The sequence below is a fragment of the Muscardinus avellanarius genome, assembly GCF_963383645.1.
Source record: "Muscardinus avellanarius genome assembly, chromosome: 4".
Taxonomy (NCBI): Eukaryota; Metazoa; Chordata; class Mammalia; order Rodentia; family Gliridae; genus Muscardinus; species Muscardinus avellanarius.
This window is the reverse complement of record NC_137789.1, coordinates 156,531,212-156,553,015: the sequence shown is the minus strand read 5'-3', so window position 1 is coordinate 156,553,015 and position 21,804 is coordinate 156,531,212. Positions and strand designations below refer to the sequence as shown.

Here is a 21,804-nt window from a genome sequence, read left to right as displayed (position 1 = left end):
TCACCCAGTACACCTCCTCTGGGGACCTGAGATCCCTCCATGTGAACACCGTGTCCCTTGCCCTTGAATTCTTTGCTTGCAGGTCGTAATCCAGGAAGAAACAGCCTCACAGCACAGCAGAGACGTGCAAAGTCTTACCGTAACAGAGGTCTCCTGTGCAAGCCCCAGCTGACCAGAGCTCAGTTGGTATCTTTATTAAAACTTCTATTAAAACCTCGGGGAAATTCTATTTGCACTTTAATTGGTTTCCAGGGAGGAGAAGCAGAGATCAAAGGTCGTGTGTTAAGATCATGAATCAGAACGTGCTGCAGAGGGCTCCGCTCTAGGTCCCAGGTGTTTGCTATTAACAATCGAAACGTCCTGAAAAGGACCTTTCTGTCCCCTTGCGCCACCTGGTGCTTCTTCAGCTTTGAGTAGGCCATCGGGCAGGCGCACTGGGTTGGCATCCAGTCCTAATGCAGTGATTTTTCCTTTCCTGGAGGATGTGAGGGTGCACTGTCCCATAAACTCCCATTGGATGGCTGAGCCCAATGTCCCCAGTGCGGTGCCTGTGCACCCCCCCCCCCCGTAGCAGAGCGGGTGACTCAGGGTGGATGCTCCCCATCACGCTGCGAGGAGTCAGGCCACCTCTTCCTCTTGGGTGGGTGGCCACGTCCCCCCTGCAGCCCATGGGGCCTGCGTGGGCTCAGAGCCTCCCTCGGCTGTGAGCTGGCCAGAGCGTGACCTCAGGAGTGCTGGCTAAGACCCAGAGCCGGCCTCTAGATCCCATCACACCACATTCTTAGAGGTGCTTCACCATGTGCTTGGAGCGGACGGCCCTCGGGTTTGCTTTAGTTTACGGTGGGCTCCAGGAGCCCCGAGGCACCGGGAAGCTGCCCACCCCATTTCTTCAAGGTCCTGCGAGAGGCTGCCCAGAGAGCCCCTAGCTCCTGACAGCCCTCAGGTCCATGTGACCAAAAGAGAAGAAAGCCAGACACCTGTCTTTCAATCCTGCCTCGAACGTGTGACCGTGGGGGGCCCCAGCCTCTCTGAGCCCCTGTGTCTTCATCTATATAGAGTTTGAAAAGACTATTATTATTATTATTATTATTATTATTATTATTAGTGGTGCTGGGGACTGAACCCCGGGGCATTCTACCTTCAAGCTATATTTCCATTCCTATTTTTTTTATTCTTTATTTTGAAACAGGGTTTCACTAAGTTGCAGAGGGCCTCACTAAGTAGCTGAGGCTGGCCACCAACCTGGATCCTCCTGTCTCAGCCTTCCAAGTACTGGGATTGCAAGCATGTGCCACCATGCCCAGCTGACATATTTTTAAAGAGCATTTTGTGGGGGAGATAGTACTGAGGATTGAACCCAGGGACACTGTACCTCTGAGCTACATCCCCAGCCCTGTTTTTTATTCTTTATTTTGAAACAGGGTCTCACTAAATTGCAGAGGGCCTCACTAAGTAACTGAGGCTGGCCATGAACCTGAATCCTCCTGTCTCTGCCTCCCAAGTACTAGGATTACAAGCATGTGCTACCACACCCGACTTGAAAGACATTTGAGAGAATGTCCACCAAGCACTGAGTCCACCAAACAAATTGCAGCTGTCACCTGTCAGAGTTTATTCTCATGAGTAAAAGCCCCTGTAGCGGGGTGACCTCCCTGAGCCGCACCCCAGTCTTGCCACACTACCAAGGCTAGGCCGTCTCCCGAGGGGGCTGACCCCACCACCTGAGTGCCTGTTTGCATGTAGACTCTGACGTGAGATTAAAAAGTTTTACTCACCAGCAAACTGTTGAAAGACATAAAAGTTTTTCTGAAGATGCCCCCGGCATCTTTGGTATGAAACCTGGCTGAGCAAAGTCTCTCCATCCACCCGCGACCCCTAGCAGGGGAAGAGAACCCGGGAAGGGAAGACGACGTTAACGTGGAGCTTTGGCCCCTCTAGGGACCAGGAAGAAGCAGAATGGCTGCCGAACTGTCGATGACTGAGTTGTTTTTGAAGCATCTCCTCAAGCTATTTGTGGAGCAAATGATAGAGAATTCGTCCTGAGATTGTGTTCTCAGGAGAAGGGCCTGGGCATTTGTGGCCATCGCTGTTCTGAGCTCAGGGCCTGGCCTCGGCCGCAGAGGAGGAAAGCATGTGGCCCACCCTCCTGTGAGATGAGCTTCTGGGAAAACATCTGGAGGAAGCTTCCAGAAACTGAAAACAGACGTGGCAGGTAGTAGCCGTGTACGCAGCGAGCTTATGTGTTGAGTTTGTGGTGGTTTGGTTGGTTGATTGTGCTTTGGGTTTATACGATTGTTGAGCAAGGGAGAACTTGGGCCTTCCAAATGGGGCAGCGTCTTCCCACGTCTCAAAACCCAGCTACGACTGGAACTGAGGGACGAGGTGTAACCTGTCGGTCACTCCTTCGCTCCCTGGGTCATTTGGCTCGTGAGTTTCCTTGTACTTATGGTTTTACGAACTAAAGATTGCTACGTTTTGGCTCTAATTATACTACCTCTGTGCCCTATCAGAAATGTTATAAAATAGACAAAGTGCTCTAAGCAAGAAAAAGAAAGACATCTTTTCCTCGTGGGCGCAGCAGTTGGCACGTGTGACGTCGGGAGAGGGAGACTTTCCCTTGGGGGTGAAGCTCATTATCCTCAGCCTCAGCCTGTGGGATGGAAGGGATGACCCCATTTTATGGATGGGAAACTAAAGCTTACAGCAGTGCTGATGGATAGGGCGCTCAGACAGTCTCTGGATTTCCCTCCTCCCCACCTCCTCTGCCCACACGCCCAGGTAGAGAGCCTCCAGCTCTGTCCAAGCCTCAGTTTCTGCTGTCAGAAAGAAACAAAATTCCATTCTGATCTGCAAAAACAAATCAGTGGGAAGCAGGGCATCTTCAAGATACTTTCCAGTACCAGTTAGCTCTTCACCTTCTGGCTGCTTATCAGCTATGGACAGTGTGAGTTTTGTTTTGAAACACCCCCACCCTTCAATTGAAAGAAGAGGAACCTGGAGGCTTCCCGTCCCTGGTTTCCTGCGAGCTGGCTTTTCCCATCACGCAGTGTGTGAGCTCTGAGCTGTTCCCTGCAGCTGTCTGGGCTGTGTCATCCTTCGTCCTTCTTCCTCGCTCCTCCCAGGTCTGCCCTGCAGTCAGTCCCGGGACAGATGGCAGCCCCCAAGCTCGGAGCTGGGGGACCGAGACTCCCGCGCATTTGTTAACGGGCAGCAGAGTCACTGGAAGCCGCGGGGACCGTGACCTGCAGCCGCTCAGAATCCAGCCTGATTACAGCCGCTTTCTCTGTCTGCCTAATTTCCAACAAGAAAAGCACTTGTCTCAGAATACTTCCCGGAGAGCTTTTGCAAGGCAGATAACTCCCGACTTCGACTGTCAAGGTTGATAAATTGGCTTAGTATGATTCACCCCCAAGAATATAGCAGTAAAACGCACAATAGGCTCCTTACAAGAAAAAAATATATTCTGGCTGCAGATTTGTCAAAGTAAAAGTAACCCCTAATAATGTTTCACTCGGCAGTTTTGTGACAGCTAGAATATTAAGCTGTGACTACGTATATGGTACACTAAGTAGCATCCTTCTCTTTAAAAACTGGGTTTTTTTTTCTCCAAATCACTCAGCTTCCCATCTCATCTTTTTATTTCTAATCTTGTATTCAGCATGGCAAACTTGCCCTGAGTATCCCTGGTAGTTAAATATTAGAGAAAACATGGAATATGTCTAGCGAAAGAGGTCACATCCAAGCAGGGGCTGAAATCACCCTGCCCTGGCTCCTCCGATAAATCCTCCGCCCCTGAGCTGAAGGCAGCACTTTTTTTTCTGGGTCTCAGGTACAATTATTTTAAAGTGTTTTTGTGCCGAGGGAAAGTATTGTGTAAAATGGCTTCTTTTCCCAGTAATTTTCCGGTTTTATTGCTTTGGCCCAGTCTATTATTGCTATATGTCAATTCAATTAGCTGCTGCCTTGGCATATTTGGGGTAATTTATTAGACGTATTTAAGAAGTGCATTGTGATGAGCTTTCCAAAAGCTCTGGAAGAAACTGGGCTTGTCTTTTTAAATACAGACCGTGAGCTATGCAAGATCTTTGAAGTCATCAACAACCGCACAGCCTGGTCCACCATTCAGTTGGTGCATGCTCTGGAGAGAAAGCTACCAAGTAAAAAAGGAAAAATAGGAGGGAGTGGGAGGCAGAATGGCTGTGGATTTCAAAGCAAGTAGAAGGGACACATCACACTTCACAAGCAGATACTTTCCTGCACCTTAATTAGTGTGCAGGAGGAAATTAGTCCATTTACTCTAATTCTTAAAGACATTTGAGGCTGGGCATGGTGGTACATGCCTGTAATCCCAGTACTTGTGAGGCTGAGACAAGAGGATCACAAGTTCACCACCAGCCTCAGCAACTGAACGAGGCCCTCTGTAGCAACTTAGTGACACCCTGTTTGGAAATTAAAAAATAAAATAGGACTGAGGGTGTAGCTCAGAAGTAGAATGCCCCTGGTTTTAATCCCCAGTTTACATGCACACACACACACACACACAGAATTGCAAAGTCATTTCTGGTTTTAATTTGGCTCGAAGAGACATAGAGATACTCATGGAATTTTTAACTCAAGCCTAAAATCAAATAAAATTTCTAAATGTCTTACATTGGGCATTGGGCTTTGCTTAGAAAATGGAACTATGGTGGAGAACAGAGCTATTTCTAAGCAACGTGCCTGTAGGTGATCTCTAAGCCAAGATTGAATTTCTTATTATGAAACAAATTGGTGGGGATTGGTCCACATGCTTCCCATAAAACCTCTGAACCGATTCCAAGCCAGCCTCCTGATCCACTGGCTCAGTGCTCATGAAACTAGTGATGACCCGTGGTCCATTCGTCCTCGGCCCCCTTGCACTCCAAGTGTCAGGCACCCAGTGGCTTTGGGGATGTAAAAACTATTCTGATATGTGTAGATCAGAACATATTTATAATGAGAGCAATCTAATATTTTATACTAGTAAGTCCCCCTTCTCTCTTGAAACTTTGAAATAATAATAACTGAGATTATTAAATTCCATGCATGCATTAGGGATCACCAGGTTAGCTGTAGTTGTTTGCTTGTTTGTTTATTTGTTTGTTTGTTTAGTGCTAAGGATAACTATACCAGTATTGGGAACGGCCTAGGAAGATTTGGGAAAGCTATGATTATTAATATATTTCAAAATAGTTGTGTCAAAATAGCGACAGACATGGGTAAAGAAAGGACTTGATTTCTGCCTAAAATAGGCAGCTATTCCAATGTAAATTAGCCTAGCTCAAAGTAATTAGTCAGTCAATAGGAGAGGAGAACTAGGCCTGTCTCTATCTAAAGACAGATCTTAAGAGAGGAGAACTAGGCCTTTCTCTCAAGACAGATCTACATGATTGGATAAGCTAGCTAAGATGGTAGGAGGGTCGACCTTCACGAAAGGAGACACCTCACCACACCTTGCTAGGGGAGGTACCTTGTAGGGACGTTCATCAGAGTCACGCAAACAAGATGGAGGTCATGGGTATAAAAGGCCGAGTCCACGAGTAAGCCCTTTGGTGTACTCATTTCGAGTCACCCCCTTATGCCATTTTGGCATGGGGCTGTATTTCTATCTCCTGTATTTCTACCTTTTCCTCTTTTTCTGTGTTTTTCTGTTTTTCTGGTTTTTTTGTTTCTTTGGGGAGTTTTGGGGAAATTATTCCCAGGGGTATAACAAAAATCCCTGGGGAAAGTTTCCCCAATTCGTAACAATAACTCCACTAAGAACACTTCAGAGCAGAGAAAGATAAGAAGCAGGCCTTTGGCTAGTAGACCAAAAAGAGTTTACTGTAAAAGGGAAGAAGAATTTGGAGTTCCTATGAAAATGCCTTCAATCATGACAGTGCCTGCTCCTATGGGGCAAAGCTCCCGTTTACTGGCACCCAGCTATCTTCTCCCATCACCAGGACCTCGTCCCTGATCATCATGTTATGCCAGTCTGCTATCCGCCAGTGATCCCCAGGAGCCGAGTCCCATGCAGAAGGCATAAGGGCTGTTTATTCAAGCTCGAGCTTGGTCAATCCACGCACAGTGGTCACAGGGGAGAGCCCTGAGCCCTTTGCCCTCAAGAACAAAGCTTATATCCCCTAAGAAAGGCCGCCCAACCCACCTTTGCACTGATTGGATATTTTAAAACATAAGTCTGCTGGGGGGGGGGGGGGCATTGGCTTAGCTTTCACACCTTAGGAAGCTTATCTCAGGAATGTTCAAGATGGGTGGGGGTCTCTAACTCCAGGCAGAGTGACCTTGCCTGGGATACCTGTGAATTCCAGACCTAGAAATACTCGGCACTGATTGGCTGTTGCTGGGGGAAGATTGGATTCGTGCAGTTAGCAGCTTCTTTCCAGGGAATAGCGCAAAGGTCACAGGGGAGCAGGAGCTATGGACAGAAACTTAGGCCTACTCTACTGGAAGCTTTAACTGAAGCCTGTCATGGCGTCACTTTGGTCCTTCAATCAGTGCCACAAATGGCTTGGCGGCTTCTCTGGAGAAGGGGCTGCCTCTCTGGTTCCCAAGAAGATCCTGCTTCCCACTGTTGAATAAATCCCTTTAGGACAGTCACGTCCATCCACACTCCTTGGCATCAGCTCCTTCCCCAATGTGCCCACAACTTCTTCCTCCCATCCTTTGCACAAGGGGTCAGATGCGCCCCTTCCCAGGGAGGTCTCCTGGTGAGGTCCCATGGCGGGTCCACCCTCCTACTGGTTCAATGCACGGCCTCTCCCTTGATGTCTTATTTTTTCTCCTCTGTCTTTTCTTTCTAACCCACTTATTCTTCTTCCTCGTCTTGTTTATTCCTTCTCTGCCCATAGAATGCATGATCTAGAAGGCCTAGAGCTTTTTAAGTTTTGCACATCACCCCATTCCCAAAACTAGAGCAAAGCCTGTCACCTCACTGGTGTTGACTGAATGTTTGTAGAGTGCCAGGTCGCTGTACATCTTCCTCTGCATCTTCTTCTCAATGCCCACGGAGGGTTCAGGAATACAGGAATAGTTTGTCAAATGGCCACCTGGCCTCTCTAAGGAGGAACCAGGAGAGAATAGGATCAGCAAAGGTAGAAAATGTCCCTTGATGCATTGATGACCATTTGGCTGGCGGTGCAGTCCGGTGGGAGAGCACTTGCCTGGAGTGCACGAGGCCCTGGTTCCTGGCCCCAGAAACACAGAAATAAAATGACAACAAACAAGAGGGTTTGTTCTTGGCTGACAGCAGGGGCTCTCTCCAGCCTCGCATAGAATATGTGGTAGTAACACTATCTGACAACACAGGAAAGGCAGGGCTGCGGGGCCTTGGGAAGTCAGCTCCCCCAGGTTGGAGGGAAGAGGAGTCACTCACCTGTGGCCAGAGCTGCGAGCCCCAGCCGGTGGTATGAACCCGCTCCATGCATTAGCAATCTGAGCTAGGATCCGTGAGGACCGGTGGGTTGTGAAGCCCTCGCCTGGCACCCACGGCGGACACTGCCTTGTTGTTAAGACAGAGGCACCTGGGGGACAGATGCCTGCATGCCACTCCTTGGAAACGGGATGGTCACACTCACCCGTGGCTCCAGTGAGACCGAGCGGTAAAGGCGCTTGGGGTCTGTCCTCAGCAGAGTATGAAAAAGCAAAGAGAAGTTGGGAGTTTGTTATCACACAGATCGCTGTACTTCATTTGATGATGTCTAAGCACAGACAGGAACTTGTGTCTTTTGCCAGAGACCATCTGCCCTGTCCTCCTCAGACCTCCGAGCTCACTTCCTGCGCGGACACTGACTCATTCATCTGATTTGTTTCTATCCCTTTTTTTCATGCCAACTCCCCTCCAGAACAAAAGAAAAAGTGTGTGTGTGTGTGTGTGTGTGTGTGTGTGTGTGTGTGTGTGTGTAAAAGACTATGAAATGGGGAAGACTCGCCCGAGCTCAGTGACTGGGGCTGCTCTCGGCCCTCCCATGTCAGGGGTCTGTGGACATTCTCAGCCCCCTTGGGAAACAGGCTAATTAAAACCACTGTTTCTTCTGAATTCTCTTTTTAACTGCTATGATTCTTGCTCTAAACCTGTCTTGAGACTTACAATATACCCTCATGTCTTTCCTAATTAACTGTAACATCTCTGTGACCATGGCACCAAGCCGCGCATCGCAGAGTGAGATGCGGCTCCGTCTCCTGGATCACACCTGGAGACACACGTGTGTCCTGGGAGAACTCTCAGGACAGAAAGTCCATGCCTTGAGGAAGCCCATTTCTTTGCAAAGAGAAAAGCTGTTCTCAATCCCCTGCGTAATGTACCAGTCTCTTCAACACTAAACCTTCTAAATTGAAAATATTACAGTTTGCAGTTTGCTAGAGCTGTTCAGTGTCATTTTGATATCCGGAATAATCTATCTATCTGCCAAGGAAAGTTACGAAGATTTCAAAAGGAACTTTGTCACAAATTACAAGTCAGTCTGGGCTTATTGCCTTTGTCTCCAACAGAGCAGGACTTCCCTTCCCTAATTTATTTGCGGATTAGAATTATAGCAACCTGAGATTAACAGGCAGCACGTGGGGGATGACGTGGCTGTGGATATCATCATGATCTCAAAATACTGCCAATTACTAGGTGGCTTGTCTGCCATCTTCAGGGAAATGTAGCAGCTTGCGTTGGTTTAGACAATTGATTCAGATCCAGTTATAATGTCATCCTGCGAATGTCTCCACGGGCTTGCTGGAAAGCAGACCCTGCTTCCTCGTTAGGTAATAAAGGCTGGGTTTCTGGCCCGCCTGTCCCTGTCATCCTTACTGCCTCCAAGACATGAGAAAATGCATCTGTAAAAGGGCACTAGTGACACACTCGTCTAAGCTGAGTAACAGTAGTAGTCAGTTTTCTGTTGCTACAACAAAAGACTTGAGGCTGAAAGCTTTAAGTAGAAAAAGGATTGTTTAGCTTGTAGTTTGGGAAGTTTAGGAGCATGGTACTAGCCTCTGCTTGAGTCTTGTGAGGGGCTCATTGTGGCATCATAATGGTAAGCATGTCTAAACAGGGGAGATAACATGGCAAGGCAGGAAGAAAGAGGGATTCAGGGGATAGGCTTGCGCTTTTTATACCTTACTTTCAGAGGAAGTAACCAGGGTTCCTCGAGGACTACACTAATCCCTTCTGAGGGCAGCACCCCTGGTGACCTAACTGCCTTCCACAGACACCTGTGAAGCCCTGCCACCTCTCAGTATCGGAACACTGGGGCCAGGCCCCCAGCACACAAGCCTCTGGGGACACACTCCAACTATATCCATAGCGATCAGTTGTAGGAATCAAGCCTCAGAGTCTTAGCAGCTGACCAGGCTAGACATCCATGTCCCGTCCATGGGACACTCCAGTGCCTCACATTGAGGACCCAGGGCCTCACGCAGGCTCCAGGTACCACGCCTGGCTCCTCCATCTCCTCCAATGTGCACAACCCATCTCAACCAGCAGAACGGGAAAGCAGAACACAGAGGAGGGATACCTGCTTAAATGCCCCAGAGCCAAGGGACACCTGTCACCTCTGCTCATGTCCCATTGACAACCCACATGGCCCGTCTAGGTGCCAGGGGTCTGTGCAGCCCCTCTAGACCTCTGAAGGGGAACACAGCTCTTCTGGGGTGTGGGCTGACTCCCCAGCACCCCTTCACAGCCCTTAGATTTAGAGGCAGGGTAAGGACCCACGTTTGCTGACCACCTGCATCCTTGTGTGAATGTGCCAGGGGAGAACAATGGCTAGACCTTCATAGACTTGGGTGCTGGTATCAGCCAGCCTTGGTCTGCCTTGGAATCATATGCCTCTGGGACCGTGAGGATGGTGAACACAGCCATTTTTATCTTATTCTTGAATTGCCCAACAAGGACATTGGCATATGCTCCTATTATAAGCCACAGGTCCTTGAGAACTCCCTTTCTGTGGAACTAAGGCCTGAAATGAGACTCTGTGTAAAGGTGTTGGTTTGAAAATTGGTGAGATTGTCTTTGTTTTTGTTTGTTTTTTGTGGTACTGGGGTTCCTGAAAGCCCTTCTACCTCCGGGCTACACTCCCAGACCTATTTTTACATTTTTATTTGGAAACAGGGTCTCCTAAGCCAGCACACGCGGCTGGCTTCGAACCTGCACGATCCTCCTGTCTCTGGCTCCCAAGCACAGGGATTACAAGCGTGCGCCACCACACCCGGCAAGATTGTCTTTGTTTTGACATAGCATCTCTTTATCTACAGTGTTGGCGCCGTACAGGAACAAATGTCAGGGTGCTCTCTTTGCCCACTGGCTGTGTAAGCCTTTGTTCATTGAGATTAGCTGTGCACAGCTGAGCAGCTGCTGCAGGTGCACGAGTCACCCCGAGAGAGGGCAAGGAAGGGCGTGGCGTGCCGACCACTTACGTCCCGGTCTTCTGCCTCAGGTTCCCCTTCCCCATGGTGTTCAGCAGCTGCAGCCGGAAGGACCTGGAGACCAGCCTGGAGAAAGGCGTGGGCATGTGCCTCTTCAACCTGCCGGAAGTCACGCAGGCCTTTGGGGGCCGGAAGTGTGGCAACGGCTACGTCGAAGAAGGCGAGGAGTGTGACTGCGGGGAGCCCGAGGTAAGGCCGCCAGCTCCAGAATGTCCACCTTGCCTTTTTGGCCAGGCCAAGAAGGGAGAACGTGGAGAGCCCGGGCAGCAGAATGAACACACTAAAAACTTGAGGTGGAAGAGTCTTATCCAGCCCCCTTGAGAAAGCCGGGCTGGCTTCCTAGAATGTTAACCACTGCACGGAATAAGTTGTATCTCTTGGTTTAAATAGATAAAGCGTCTTCTCTGTCGAAGGCTGTGAAATCCTTGGTGGGATGAAAGCAAGAAGAATGAAGAGGCATTTAGCTTTGAGCCTGACAGAGAAGAAAGTCCTGGCCTCCTAGCTCAAAGAGCTAATGAGCCCAGTTTCCCTCTGTGAGGCGTGCTACAAGAGGGGAATTTGAATAAGCACCTCTTTTTTAGCCAAGAGCTCACTCTCTTCTTGCAATTCCACCGCAGCCTTCTCTGCATGCAAGACCCAAAGTGCCCAGGCTCCCCCACTCATTGGCTTTCAGAACCAATAAGCGAAAGCAGAGGACATTTTTATCCAACATGTGGCTCATTTAACCCTGCTTTCTAGCCAGTCTCAGGATGTCTTCTCCTTTCTATCAGCACCAAGATAAAGAGAATCAGCATAAAAAGTATAACTGCTGTGTTTTAATCTTAGAATAGTCCTAAGGAGGAAAAAAAGATAAGACACAGTAATACCTCCTAGGAACATAGTTTCCCCATCAGAGCTTGGAGGAGGGGTGCATTTAGAATCAATCTAGGCCAGGAGTTTGGATAGCAAGCAGGCTGCCTCGGGAGTCCCACCCTGAGAGATGTGCCAGCCAAAATAGAAGACGGGCTTAGCTTAGTTCGCAGATGGGCTTTAGCAGGGATACTCTGAATGGACAGATTCAGGGATGGTGAGTTCCTGTGTTCATCACATAGTTAGTGATCAGGTGGTTAGTACAGTCTTCATCACAGCTCCAAGAATCTATGGATTTCCGTACCAGCAGGAACAATCTCGGTCTGAAAGTTTCTGGGAAAATGTTGGAGGTGTGTAGGCATTGGACAAGGTTGGAGTGGAAAGATACGTTAATCGGTTGTTTTTATGCCCTTGCCAAACTCAGGACTTATCAAAGACGATGGCTTTGTCTACAGAGCTGGTTAATTTTTCTCAGGATGAGCAGAACCCAATTGCTGTGTACGAACAAGGCCTAATTATAGTGTTAGAGAAACTCCGAAGATTAGTGGAGGAAAATGAGAATCTGTTTCTTCTCGGGATGGGCGCACAAAGGGAAAAGAAGTTCCTTGGAGGCCTTTTTAATTACTTCAAAGAAAAACATAATTAGCTTAATTACCCACATTTCTCAAGAGAGGCCATGTTGACTTAAGATGTTTGTCTTTAACTTGAACTCCTTATAATTGTTTATTAATGTAAATAAATCTGATAGTTCTTCCTGGAGCCATGAACTCTCAGGGTTGGGATGACTCCACTAGCAATTACTTGCTCCATGGACCACAGCCACCACCAGCATCGCTGCTACCAACATCACCGCCATTACCATCTCCGTAGCCATCCCCATCACCATCCACCACCCTATCATTAATTCCCACAGCCAACCACCACCCTATCATTAATTCCTGCAACCATAGCATCCACACAGCTTCCATTACCAAAACCATCATACCAACACCCCCACCACCACCACCATGTCAGCAAACCCTCAGGGCCTACCTGATGGCCACTCACATTTTAAGCCTCCTTTGTCTCCATGAGGGAATCAGGCATCTTTGGCAGGGTGCTCACTTGCTAGCTCTCTCTCTCTCTCTCTCTCTCTCTCTCTCTCTTTCTCTCTGTCTCTCTCTCTCTTCCTCTCTCTCTCCAGGTATACCTTCACTGCAGGGCAGCTTTGATTATTACAAAATCCTCCTTAAAATAGAGCCAAGTTTTACTTTTGAGTATGTATTTCTATGGTTAAGGTTCTTATATCTCTTAAGGTAGGTTCTTGATATTTTTAGAATTATCCTTCCCCTCACCCAAAGTTCTTCCTTACTGAAATTTCCCAAAGGCACAGTAAGCCTTTTTCCTCTCTTTTATTATTATTGTTGTTGTTGTTATTATTATTATTATTATTATTATCATTATTTTGCCTTTCAAGGTTCAAGATCCAACTCAACTGTACCTATTACTGTGATAGCCCATTTCTAGTTCCCACATTGCTTTGCTCGAGACTTTCCGTTGAATCTGTTACCTGGGCTCCTCCTGTCCCTCCTCCATGCTAAGACCCTGTAGGTATTCCTCCTACCATTGATCAGATGGGTCCATACATCTTCTGGCCTCCAAAGGGACTTGGTGTCTTACTCCAGCAGGTAACCAGTGAGCAAATGGGGTCAGAAGGACGTCTCCCAGCACACAGCTGGAGCTAGTATCTCGTCCCTCCCTCCAAGAAATAATCTCCACCATTTCCAGGAAGATGTAATATAGTTGCATCCCAGCTCCTTGTGACTAAGAGTCCATATCTGCTACCTACAGCGTGAGAATGGTAATTAGAGGATTGTCTAATGGTTTCTCCTGCAAAGACAGTGAATTCATTGGCTCTGCGGCTTCTCTATTGAGTACTAATATAATAAATGTAGCAACAGATGAAGAATGTGTTTCTTCTGAAAAATATGGTAGTGCAGAAGGAATAGACTTGGGGTAGTTAAAAGGCAAGAGGCTGTTGCCGGCTTCGAGTGTAGAGCATTGGATTTATGTCAGCATGCCGCTATCCTGACAACCCACTCACTCTTCAGCTAACAGGGCTGGGAAGGCCACCTTATCTCCTTGTTTAAAGTCCATAGGACTCCAGTAGCTTGCAAATATCTTTTAAACCTAGTTATCTTTCTCACATTATCAATCCCCTTTGAAGTCAAAGACATACTACTTGGCTGCTTTCCATGTGAGCTGCTGCTTATATTATCCGGTGAAGGAGAGAAGGGATAGATCTCTGAAAGGATTCCAAGACCAGATATAGGGTGTTGATGTAACTTACACTTTTAAGGAAATCTCTAATTGTGTTAACGTATCATTAGTAGAACCATATAAACCATGACAACCAATACAGTGTTGTTATACATTTGATGGCAGCCATCAGTAATGCAATTAGTGAGCTCCTTTGAAAAGACACCACATACACAATCGCTAACCTCTTCTAGAATTCTAAGTCCATGAGCTAGAACTCCTGCCTGCATGAAATTTACAGCTATGGCTTCTAGTTGGCAGTTTTATCTTACTGTATACATTACACACTCCGGATGTTTATAAAGTCTTCAAACACATTTAAAATTTAATGACTTTGGAATATGTATGATAGGAGGAAGTGGTAAACACCAAATGAAAACCTAATTCATAGCATCTCCTATGGGATACAGGTCAGTATCCTGCTCACCATCAATCTGCATGACTGACAAAATTTATTAATTGCGTTTATGATACTAATGATAAATTCTTCTCAAAAGAAGATGGTTTGCAGTAGTAAACTATTATAAAATTAAGCTCACATATGATTAGCTTCATCCTATCCAGTAGAATATAAATTCTTCAGAGTACTTTGTATATTGAATAAGATAAAAGGCCATTGATAAATCAAGCAGTATTATAAAGACTATGAACCATTCCAACTCAGAATTGCAATTTCTTCTTTTTTTTTTTTTTGTGGGTCTGGAGATGGAACCCAGGAGCATTCAATCTCTGAACTACACCCCCTGCCCTATTTTTTATTCTTTATTTTGAAACAGGACCTCACTAAGTAGCTGAGACTGTCCACGAACCACAATCCTCTGGTCTCAGCAAATGCTGGGATTACAAGCGTGTGCCACCACGCCCGGCTACAATTTCTTCTAAAATGCATAAACCCCAAGTTATTGGAAAGCTCTAAAGTACACAAACTTCATAAAATCACTAAATGTGTGCAGCCCCCCCCCTACCTTTTTTGAAGTCTAAGCAAAAGATGTCAACCTTTCGTATCTTTTTGTTAGGAAAAAAGTGAGTGCTTGTGAAGCCCCACATGATAGAGTCGCTTCTCCCTGAAGCTTCTGTTTCAGGAAGTGCAGTACATCTAATATTTGATCTACCTGCTCAAATCCCTTGAAAATCAATGAGTTCAGCCCTGGGCCTCCTTCCCACCTCGTAGCCACTCTGACATTCAGTTCCAGCCCTCAGAGAGTCCGTGGCCAGCAGCCTACCTGTGCTGAGCAGGGGTCCTCTCCGCCACCATCCAGTTGATACAGGGACCTGGGGCTCAGGCATGGCTGTGCCTGAATTTGTCAGAGAGTTCTGGTTTGGTTTGGTTTTGCAGTGCTAGAGCCTTATATTTGCAAGGCAAGCGCTCTGAGCTGCATCCTCAGCCCTATCAAAAGTGTTCATTTTTGCCGGGCGTGGTGGCGCACACTTGTAATCCCAGCATTCGGGAGGCTGAGACAGGGGGATCTGGATTCACAGACCACCCCAGCTACTTAGTGAGGCCCTTTGCAACTTCAGTGAGACCCTGTTTCAAAATAAAGAATTTAAAAAATAGGGCTGGGGGTGTAGCTTGGAGGTAGAACGCCCCTGGGTTCCATTCCCAGAATCACAAAAATAAGAAGTGTTCATTTTTGAAGAGTAAAAGATTCTATGTATCCATGTGCATTTTTGAATAAGTAATTTCAAACCTGGAGTAGGAATTTCCAAGTCTTGTGGTGACCCTGATGGAATTCATTACAATTAGCCCTGCATAGATCCCCCAGAAGCCACATGCTGCTGGCCAGAATGGTTTGCTGTGTGGCCCTCCAGCCTCCCTACTCCAGCAGCTGTACCTCTCGTGAGAAGCACGTGAGATCTACAAACTGTTCCCAGAGCATTGCAGTCCTGTATCTCAGGAACACGGAGCAGCAGCTTTGCTTTCTTGGGATGAAACCGGTCCTCGGGAGGTTTCTGTTCTGGAGCCAAGCCCTATTGGCTTGAGCCCTCTTCTCTTTTGCAATCTTTTAACACATGACGTTTGCATTCTGTGAGATCGCTGCTGTGGGACCATCAAACAGTTCCCATTCCCCTCCCCAGGAATGTACAAATCGCTGCTGCAACGCGACCACCTGTACCCTGAAGCCAGAGGCCGTGTGTGCTCATGGGCTGTGCTGTGAGGACTGCCAGGTGAGTCCTGGACAGGGTGTGGGAGGTCACCTGCAGGCAGGGACAGTTAGATTCTGATGCACGGCAGGCACTTAGATAGGATGATTTCCCAGTGCTCATCAGTGAAAACTGTCACTCCTTTTCACACAAGTTCCTATATCCACCTCCTAGTTTTTATTATCTCCCAATCTGCCAACGAAACACATTTGAATGGCTAATCATCCGCGATAAATTATTTATTTATGGACTGAAAACTAACAGGACCCAAGATGGAGCTCAACGCCGGTGGTTCCTGTCTGCCTCCAGTTAAACGCAGGGTCCTGTCATCAGTTCAGGGCGTTCAGACCCCACCCCTGTCACTTGGCCTCAGGCAAGTCACTAGCTAGCTAAAGGAGTGAGTTTGTCCCGGGACAACACCCTGACCTCACTGTCCTCCTGACAGAAGGCAGCAGTCCCCTGGCGCCGCCAAGAGTGACGGTGGTAAGTCCTTGCCATCTCTGCTGCTGTGGAGTCCCACCATTTGCTCACTATTCATAACTGATACCTGACAGAGGAGAAGTCTGAGCTTTTGATGCAAAGGCTTCAAGAGTAGAGGTTTTTTTTTTCTTTCTTTTTTTTTTTTTTGGTACTGGGGATCTACATCCACAGCCCTATATATATATATATATTTTATTCTTTATTTTGAAGCAGGGTCTCACTGGGTTGCAAAGGGCCTCGCTAAGTAGCTGAGGCTGGCCACAAACAGAGATCCTCTTGTCTCAGCCTCCCAAATGCTGGGATTACAAGCATGTGCCACCATGCATGGCTAGAGGGTAGAGTTTTCTTTCTTTTTCATTAAGCAGTTGGTCTTGGCATGCAGCTTCCAAGAAGCTCCCTCTCCACTGCCCTACTCAAGCGTGATAATTTGGAACATTGTACATTCAGCACTTCCCAATGGCAGCTAGCTTCCGGGGGAATGCGGGAAGAAGCTCCCTCTCTGTGGAAGATGCCAGGAAGAGGCAGGAGGGAAGCTGGGAAGAGGGCGGAGCTTAGGCCAGGTGAGGCTCAAGATGGGTCACAGGGAGGAGGAGAGGGAGGGTCATGTGGCAGGGCCAGGGTGTGACCACCTTGATGACTTTTAAACAGCTTCTTTCAAATTCCAGACCTTGTGGAACTTGGCAGGAGTCTTCTCTCATTGCCTTTAAGGGTCATACAAGAACCAAGCCCAGGACTTGGTTGCAGAGCCTCTGACGTGTCACTCTGACCCTTAATTTCCTCCACCCCAGAAAGTTAAGGCATTGGCCATAGACGTTTCAAGGTCCTTTCTTCTCCCTCGTGATTCTTCTCTAGCCCTCCCCACAAAGTGCTTGTTTCAGTCCACGTTCTCAGCACTGTGATCTAAGTACCTGACATGCAGCACTTAAAGGAAGAAAGATTTATTAGGTTCACAGTTTCAGAGATTTCAGTCCACAGGCCAGCTTCACCACAGAAATGCTGGCAGCCATGGCAGAGTGTACAGAAGGACTCTGTTCTCACATCATGGAGGTCAGAAACAGAGGTGAGGGCAGGGAGAAGAGGAGGCCAGTGGACACAGGTTCCAAGACCACAGGCCCAGTGACCAACTCCTGCAGCCTTGCCCCACCTGCCTACGTCACCACCCAGGAAATTTATTCAAATTGTTAATGCATCAATGAGTTTATCCATTGATGAGATCAGAACCCTTGTGATTCAACTATCTCACTTCTGAACATTTCTTTATTGCCAATACGTGAGCTTTTCCCAAGAACATTCTGTATCCAAGCCATAATAGTGCTAGGGAAAGGCCTCTAGTTCTTTGATTGGATGATAAGGTAACATTGCCATTGAGACCTTGCCCTTGGAAGTAGTTTTGTTAACTTCTCCACAGATGCTAACACTGTCAGCTTGGATGTCAACTTGGAACACGGGTGGTATTGGTACCCAGGGAAGAATCAACCTGCCCAGTGGCCTAAGGTGACAGGTACCTGCTGGCAACCTACTTGCACATTAGAAAGCCCAATGCTGTATGCAATTAAAAAGACACTGCACGGCTGGATGTGGTGGCGCAGGCTTGTAATCCCAGCATTTGCTAGGCTGACACAGGAGGATCATGGTTCATGGACAGCCTCGGCTTCTTAGTGAAGCTCTTTGCAACTCAGTGAGTTACTGTTTCAAAATAAAGAATAAAAAAATGGGCTAGGGCTATGGTTTGGAGGTAGAATGCCCCTGGGTTTCATTCCCAGTGCCTCAAAAACAACAAAAAAGACACTCTGCTTGGTGGCCCTGCCCCCTTAGAGTAGAAAGGTGAACCCCAGGGCCTAGAACTAGGCTCTGTCCAGTAAGCTCTCTCTGTTCTTAGTGGGGCTTGCTCTGAAATCCTCACCCCTTTATGTAGGCTGTACAAAGATAGCTTGCTCCTAGCTGAGTATGGTAGCACATGCTTTTAATCTCAGTACTTGGAAGGCTGAGACAGGAGGATTATAGGTTCGAGGCCAACCTCAGCAACTTAAGAGGCCCTCAGCAACTCAGCAAGACTCTGTTTCAAAATAAAAAATAAAATTGGGTTGGGGGTGTAGCTCCGAGGTAGACTGCCCCTGCGTTCAATCTCCACTAACAAGAAAGACAAAGGTTTGCTCCACGCTGCGCGTTAAGAGCTGCCCAGGGCTGCTTCCCCTCCCTCTGTGTGCATGCTCCAAGCCATCCTCTCCTTTCAGCTAAAGCCTGCGGGGACCGCATGCAGGGGCTCCAGCAACTCCTGCGACCTCCCAGAGTTCTGCACGGGAGCAGGTCCCCACTGCCCGGCCAACGTGTACCTGCATGATGGGCACCTGTGCCAGGGGGTGGACGGATACTGCTACAACGGCATCTGCCAGACCCATGAACAGCAGTGCGTCACGCTCTGGGGACCAGGTACGTGGCCGATACCAGCTTGACACTGGGAGGCTACCATCTGCAAAGAAATTGTTCTGTCCAGTTGGGGGTCTGTTGGGGAAGGAGTGGGGCAAAGATGGACACCACATGAACTCGGCCCTTGGGCAGCCCAGCAAGAGAGCATGCACACCTACTGTGTGCTCCATGGGTGACAGGGAGGAGTCAGCACGGACTCTGCATGTGCAGAGTTGGGCAGACAGACAGAACTTACCACCACCACTAAGACTGTGGCGGTGCCTCTTTGTGCTCAAATGAGGACCCCAACCAAGGGCTGAGGGTTCCAGGAAAGAAAGCCACTGCACCTGAAAGGCCCAGGTGGCCATAGGGGGAAGGTCCCCAATGGACATGATGCACAAGGGGGTCTGTGACCAGAAGGACAGAGGGCAGCGAGCCATGCTCCACTGGGAAAGCCCAGGGTGCAGAAGGGACAGTGGGGTGGGAGGTTGGGCACCAGGCTCAACGTACAGATGCCAGACAGGTGCATGAGGGCCTAGAGTGCCATTTGACTCTAGGGCAGTGAGACAGGCTTGGTATGTATTCTAGAAAAAAACACCAGATGGGTAGGTGGCCAGCACATGGCTGTTGCGGTGACTGGGTCAAATAAGAGGTGATCCATTCGCCACTTCTGGGGGCTGGGTCCTCAACTGGGCCTCATCCAGTTTGTTCCTCTGAGCCTACAATGAGCCCTCGGGTTGGGACAGTCACTACAGCTTTGCAGAAGGGGAAGTTCAAGCTTGAGATGGCCATCCAGCTTCCAAGGACATGTGGCAGGGGGTTGAAGCTGATCACTGTGACCCAGCACCCAGGTGTAACTCTCACCATGCACAGTTACACCAAACAGTGAGTGGGGGCTTGGTCCAAAGTCCCACCAAGCTCTAAGAGGAAGAGGAAGCTTGGGTGCAAATTGGGCGAAGTAGGTGCCCTGCATGCGTCTCCCCTCTCTGCTCCATTATGGGGTCAGCGATCCGGGGCTCTTGGGCAGCCAGGGGTCATTGGAGGGCCAGGGCCTCCCCACCCTGGAACCTTTTGGGATTTGCTGACTCTAGCGCCTAGGACCCCAGCTGCATATCCCGCAGGAGTCTTTCTCCAAGGGAAATCAACTAGAGCAGAAACTCAGGAGTAAACGCGGAAGGTTTCACGTGTAATGTGGAAGCCACCACCAAGCATGGAGACCAGTCCTCGTAGCCACATCTGCCAGGAGCCCCAGTCCCTGCCGTCCAAGACACGCTCTGCACTCGGAGCTATCGGAGGTAAAAGAGAAAGCTGGCTGGGCCCAGAGACCTCGGGCAGGAGGCAGCCTGTAGTTCCTGACCCCTGATCCTTCATCCTTGAACCCTGAGCAACCCTCAGCCAGGCCACATTGCCTGCTGGCCTTGGGGTTCTACAGGCAATAGCAGGGTGCCCTGCTTCAAAGACAGGGCATGAGAAGACACTCACTACACATGCTCCTAGGGTTCTCAATGGCTTAGCGACTCTAGGCACCTTTCAGGCAAGAGAGATCGCTTTGGGACCGCAGCTACTGCTGCAGGCCAGACCCTCATAGCCCGGAGCATCTCTGCAGCCAGCTCCTCCCAGCCCCTCTGCAGTCAGTAATCTCCATCTAGAATTACGAGGGCTATTGTGGCGCTCCTTCCAAGGAGCGATCCGCGCCAGAGCACACACAGCACTTGGCGCTCTGGAGCGAACGTGCTTGCCGGTGCCCCAGTGCAAACGTCTGGCCTGCTTCCACAGTGAGGTCAGACAGGACTCCATGCTCCTCTCTGAGCCACCGCACTGCGTGACTCAGCTGGCCCTGCGCCCTTGAGTCATGGTGACCACGGCTGGTATTTATTACCTCATCAGACTAATCCTCCCCCAGCTGCCTGACCAAAGAGAGAGAGAGACAGAAAGCCAGACGGGCAGACAGACAGACAACCTGACCCCCAGACAAGCTCAGAAGCCAGAGTCCAGAAGCAAGAGGGACAGGAAGTTATCCGCCTACGTCTCTTGGTGCTTGCTGCCCAGAAAGCTACACCCCCTTTCCGAGGAGGGGCGTCCCTGGCGGCCCCAGCTCAGCTCTTCTCTCTTTGCCTGGGCCTGGTGGGGTTGGCCAAGTGTGGTTCGCTGCAGAGGGCAGTATGCACATCACAGGGACCATATTTGGGGACCAGGTCTGAGGATTCATCCCAGTCTCATGACTCCTTGGATTCCTGTGTACCTCCTCCAGCCCCTTCTCAGTTCAAATCACCACCAAGCTTCCTCGAGGAAGCGGAGAGCACATGGAGGGCCGCCACCATGTGGTCTTCGGTGCAGGGGCCTTTGGGTGGGCTGTGACCACCCCACACGAGTGCAGTGTGACCCTCTCCCTCCAAATCCCTGGAGCTGCTCTGTCCCCCACCACGAGCACCGTGTGCGTTTCTGCCGCTACTGCAGCAAATGACCAGAACTGCAGACCTCTCATCTTGCGACTCAAGAATTGGCCGAGCAGCGCCCGTTCCCTGCCTTTCCCAGCGCGCAGAGACCACTGTGTTCCTTGGCCCGTGCCCCTCTTTTCGCTGGGGCCAGTGGCACAGCATCAGCCAGTTCCTCTCTTTCTCTCTGACCTCTGTTTCTAGGGTCACCTTTTTTCTCTGATCCTCCTCCTCCCTCCTGAAAGGATTCCTGTGATTACAGGATCCCATCCAGGCCATCCAGGATTATCTCCCCATCTCACGATCTTTAACTTAACAACACCTTCAGGTCCTTTGGGTTTTGTAAATAACATACTCACAGGTTCCAGATTAGCATGTGAACCCTTTCTTTTGTAGGGGGAGAGAAGGGCTGGCATGGAACAGACCACTAACCAGCAGGATCATCTTCAGCAAAGTGCTCGCCCTTATTGGGCCTCATCTATAAAATGGGAACAGTAATCTACCTACCCTGTGGGGAGGTATATTATGATCGTCTAATAGTCCATAATCTACTCTATGTGATGGGTCTTATGGAGGACCATTTCCAATACACAGCATATGATAAATCTAAACTTTGCTCACAGGAAGCTTCCAGATTAATAAGTAAGACACCAAGACCTTGGGGCTTAGAGAGGATACTGGAGTAGAGGGGAAAAGACTCAGCTTGGCAGATGGAAGGGAGTGGCCGATGAGGAGCTCATGGGCAGAGTCCCCCCGGAGTCGCCATCTT

General features: G+C 48.9%; 1 protein-coding gene across 1 annotated transcript in view; it reads left to right on the top strand.

Annotated features, from left to right (window-relative positions):
• The window catches only part of ADAM12 (ADAM metallopeptidase domain 12), a gene marked incomplete at both ends in the record, with an annotated part of 329,128 nt that overhangs the window by 259,581 nt on the left and 47,743 nt on the right, over positions 1 to 21,804 (top strand). The window contains 3 exons of the mRNA XM_080694881.1: positions 10,437 to 10,614; positions 15,649 to 15,738; positions 18,429 to 18,624. Of these exons, the coding sequence (XP_080551007.1) occupies positions 10,437 to 10,614; positions 15,649 to 15,738; positions 18,429 to 18,624 (464 nt within the window). The remainder of the gene's footprint in view (positions 1 to 10,436; positions 10,615 to 15,648; positions 15,739 to 18,428; positions 18,625 to 21,804) is intronic.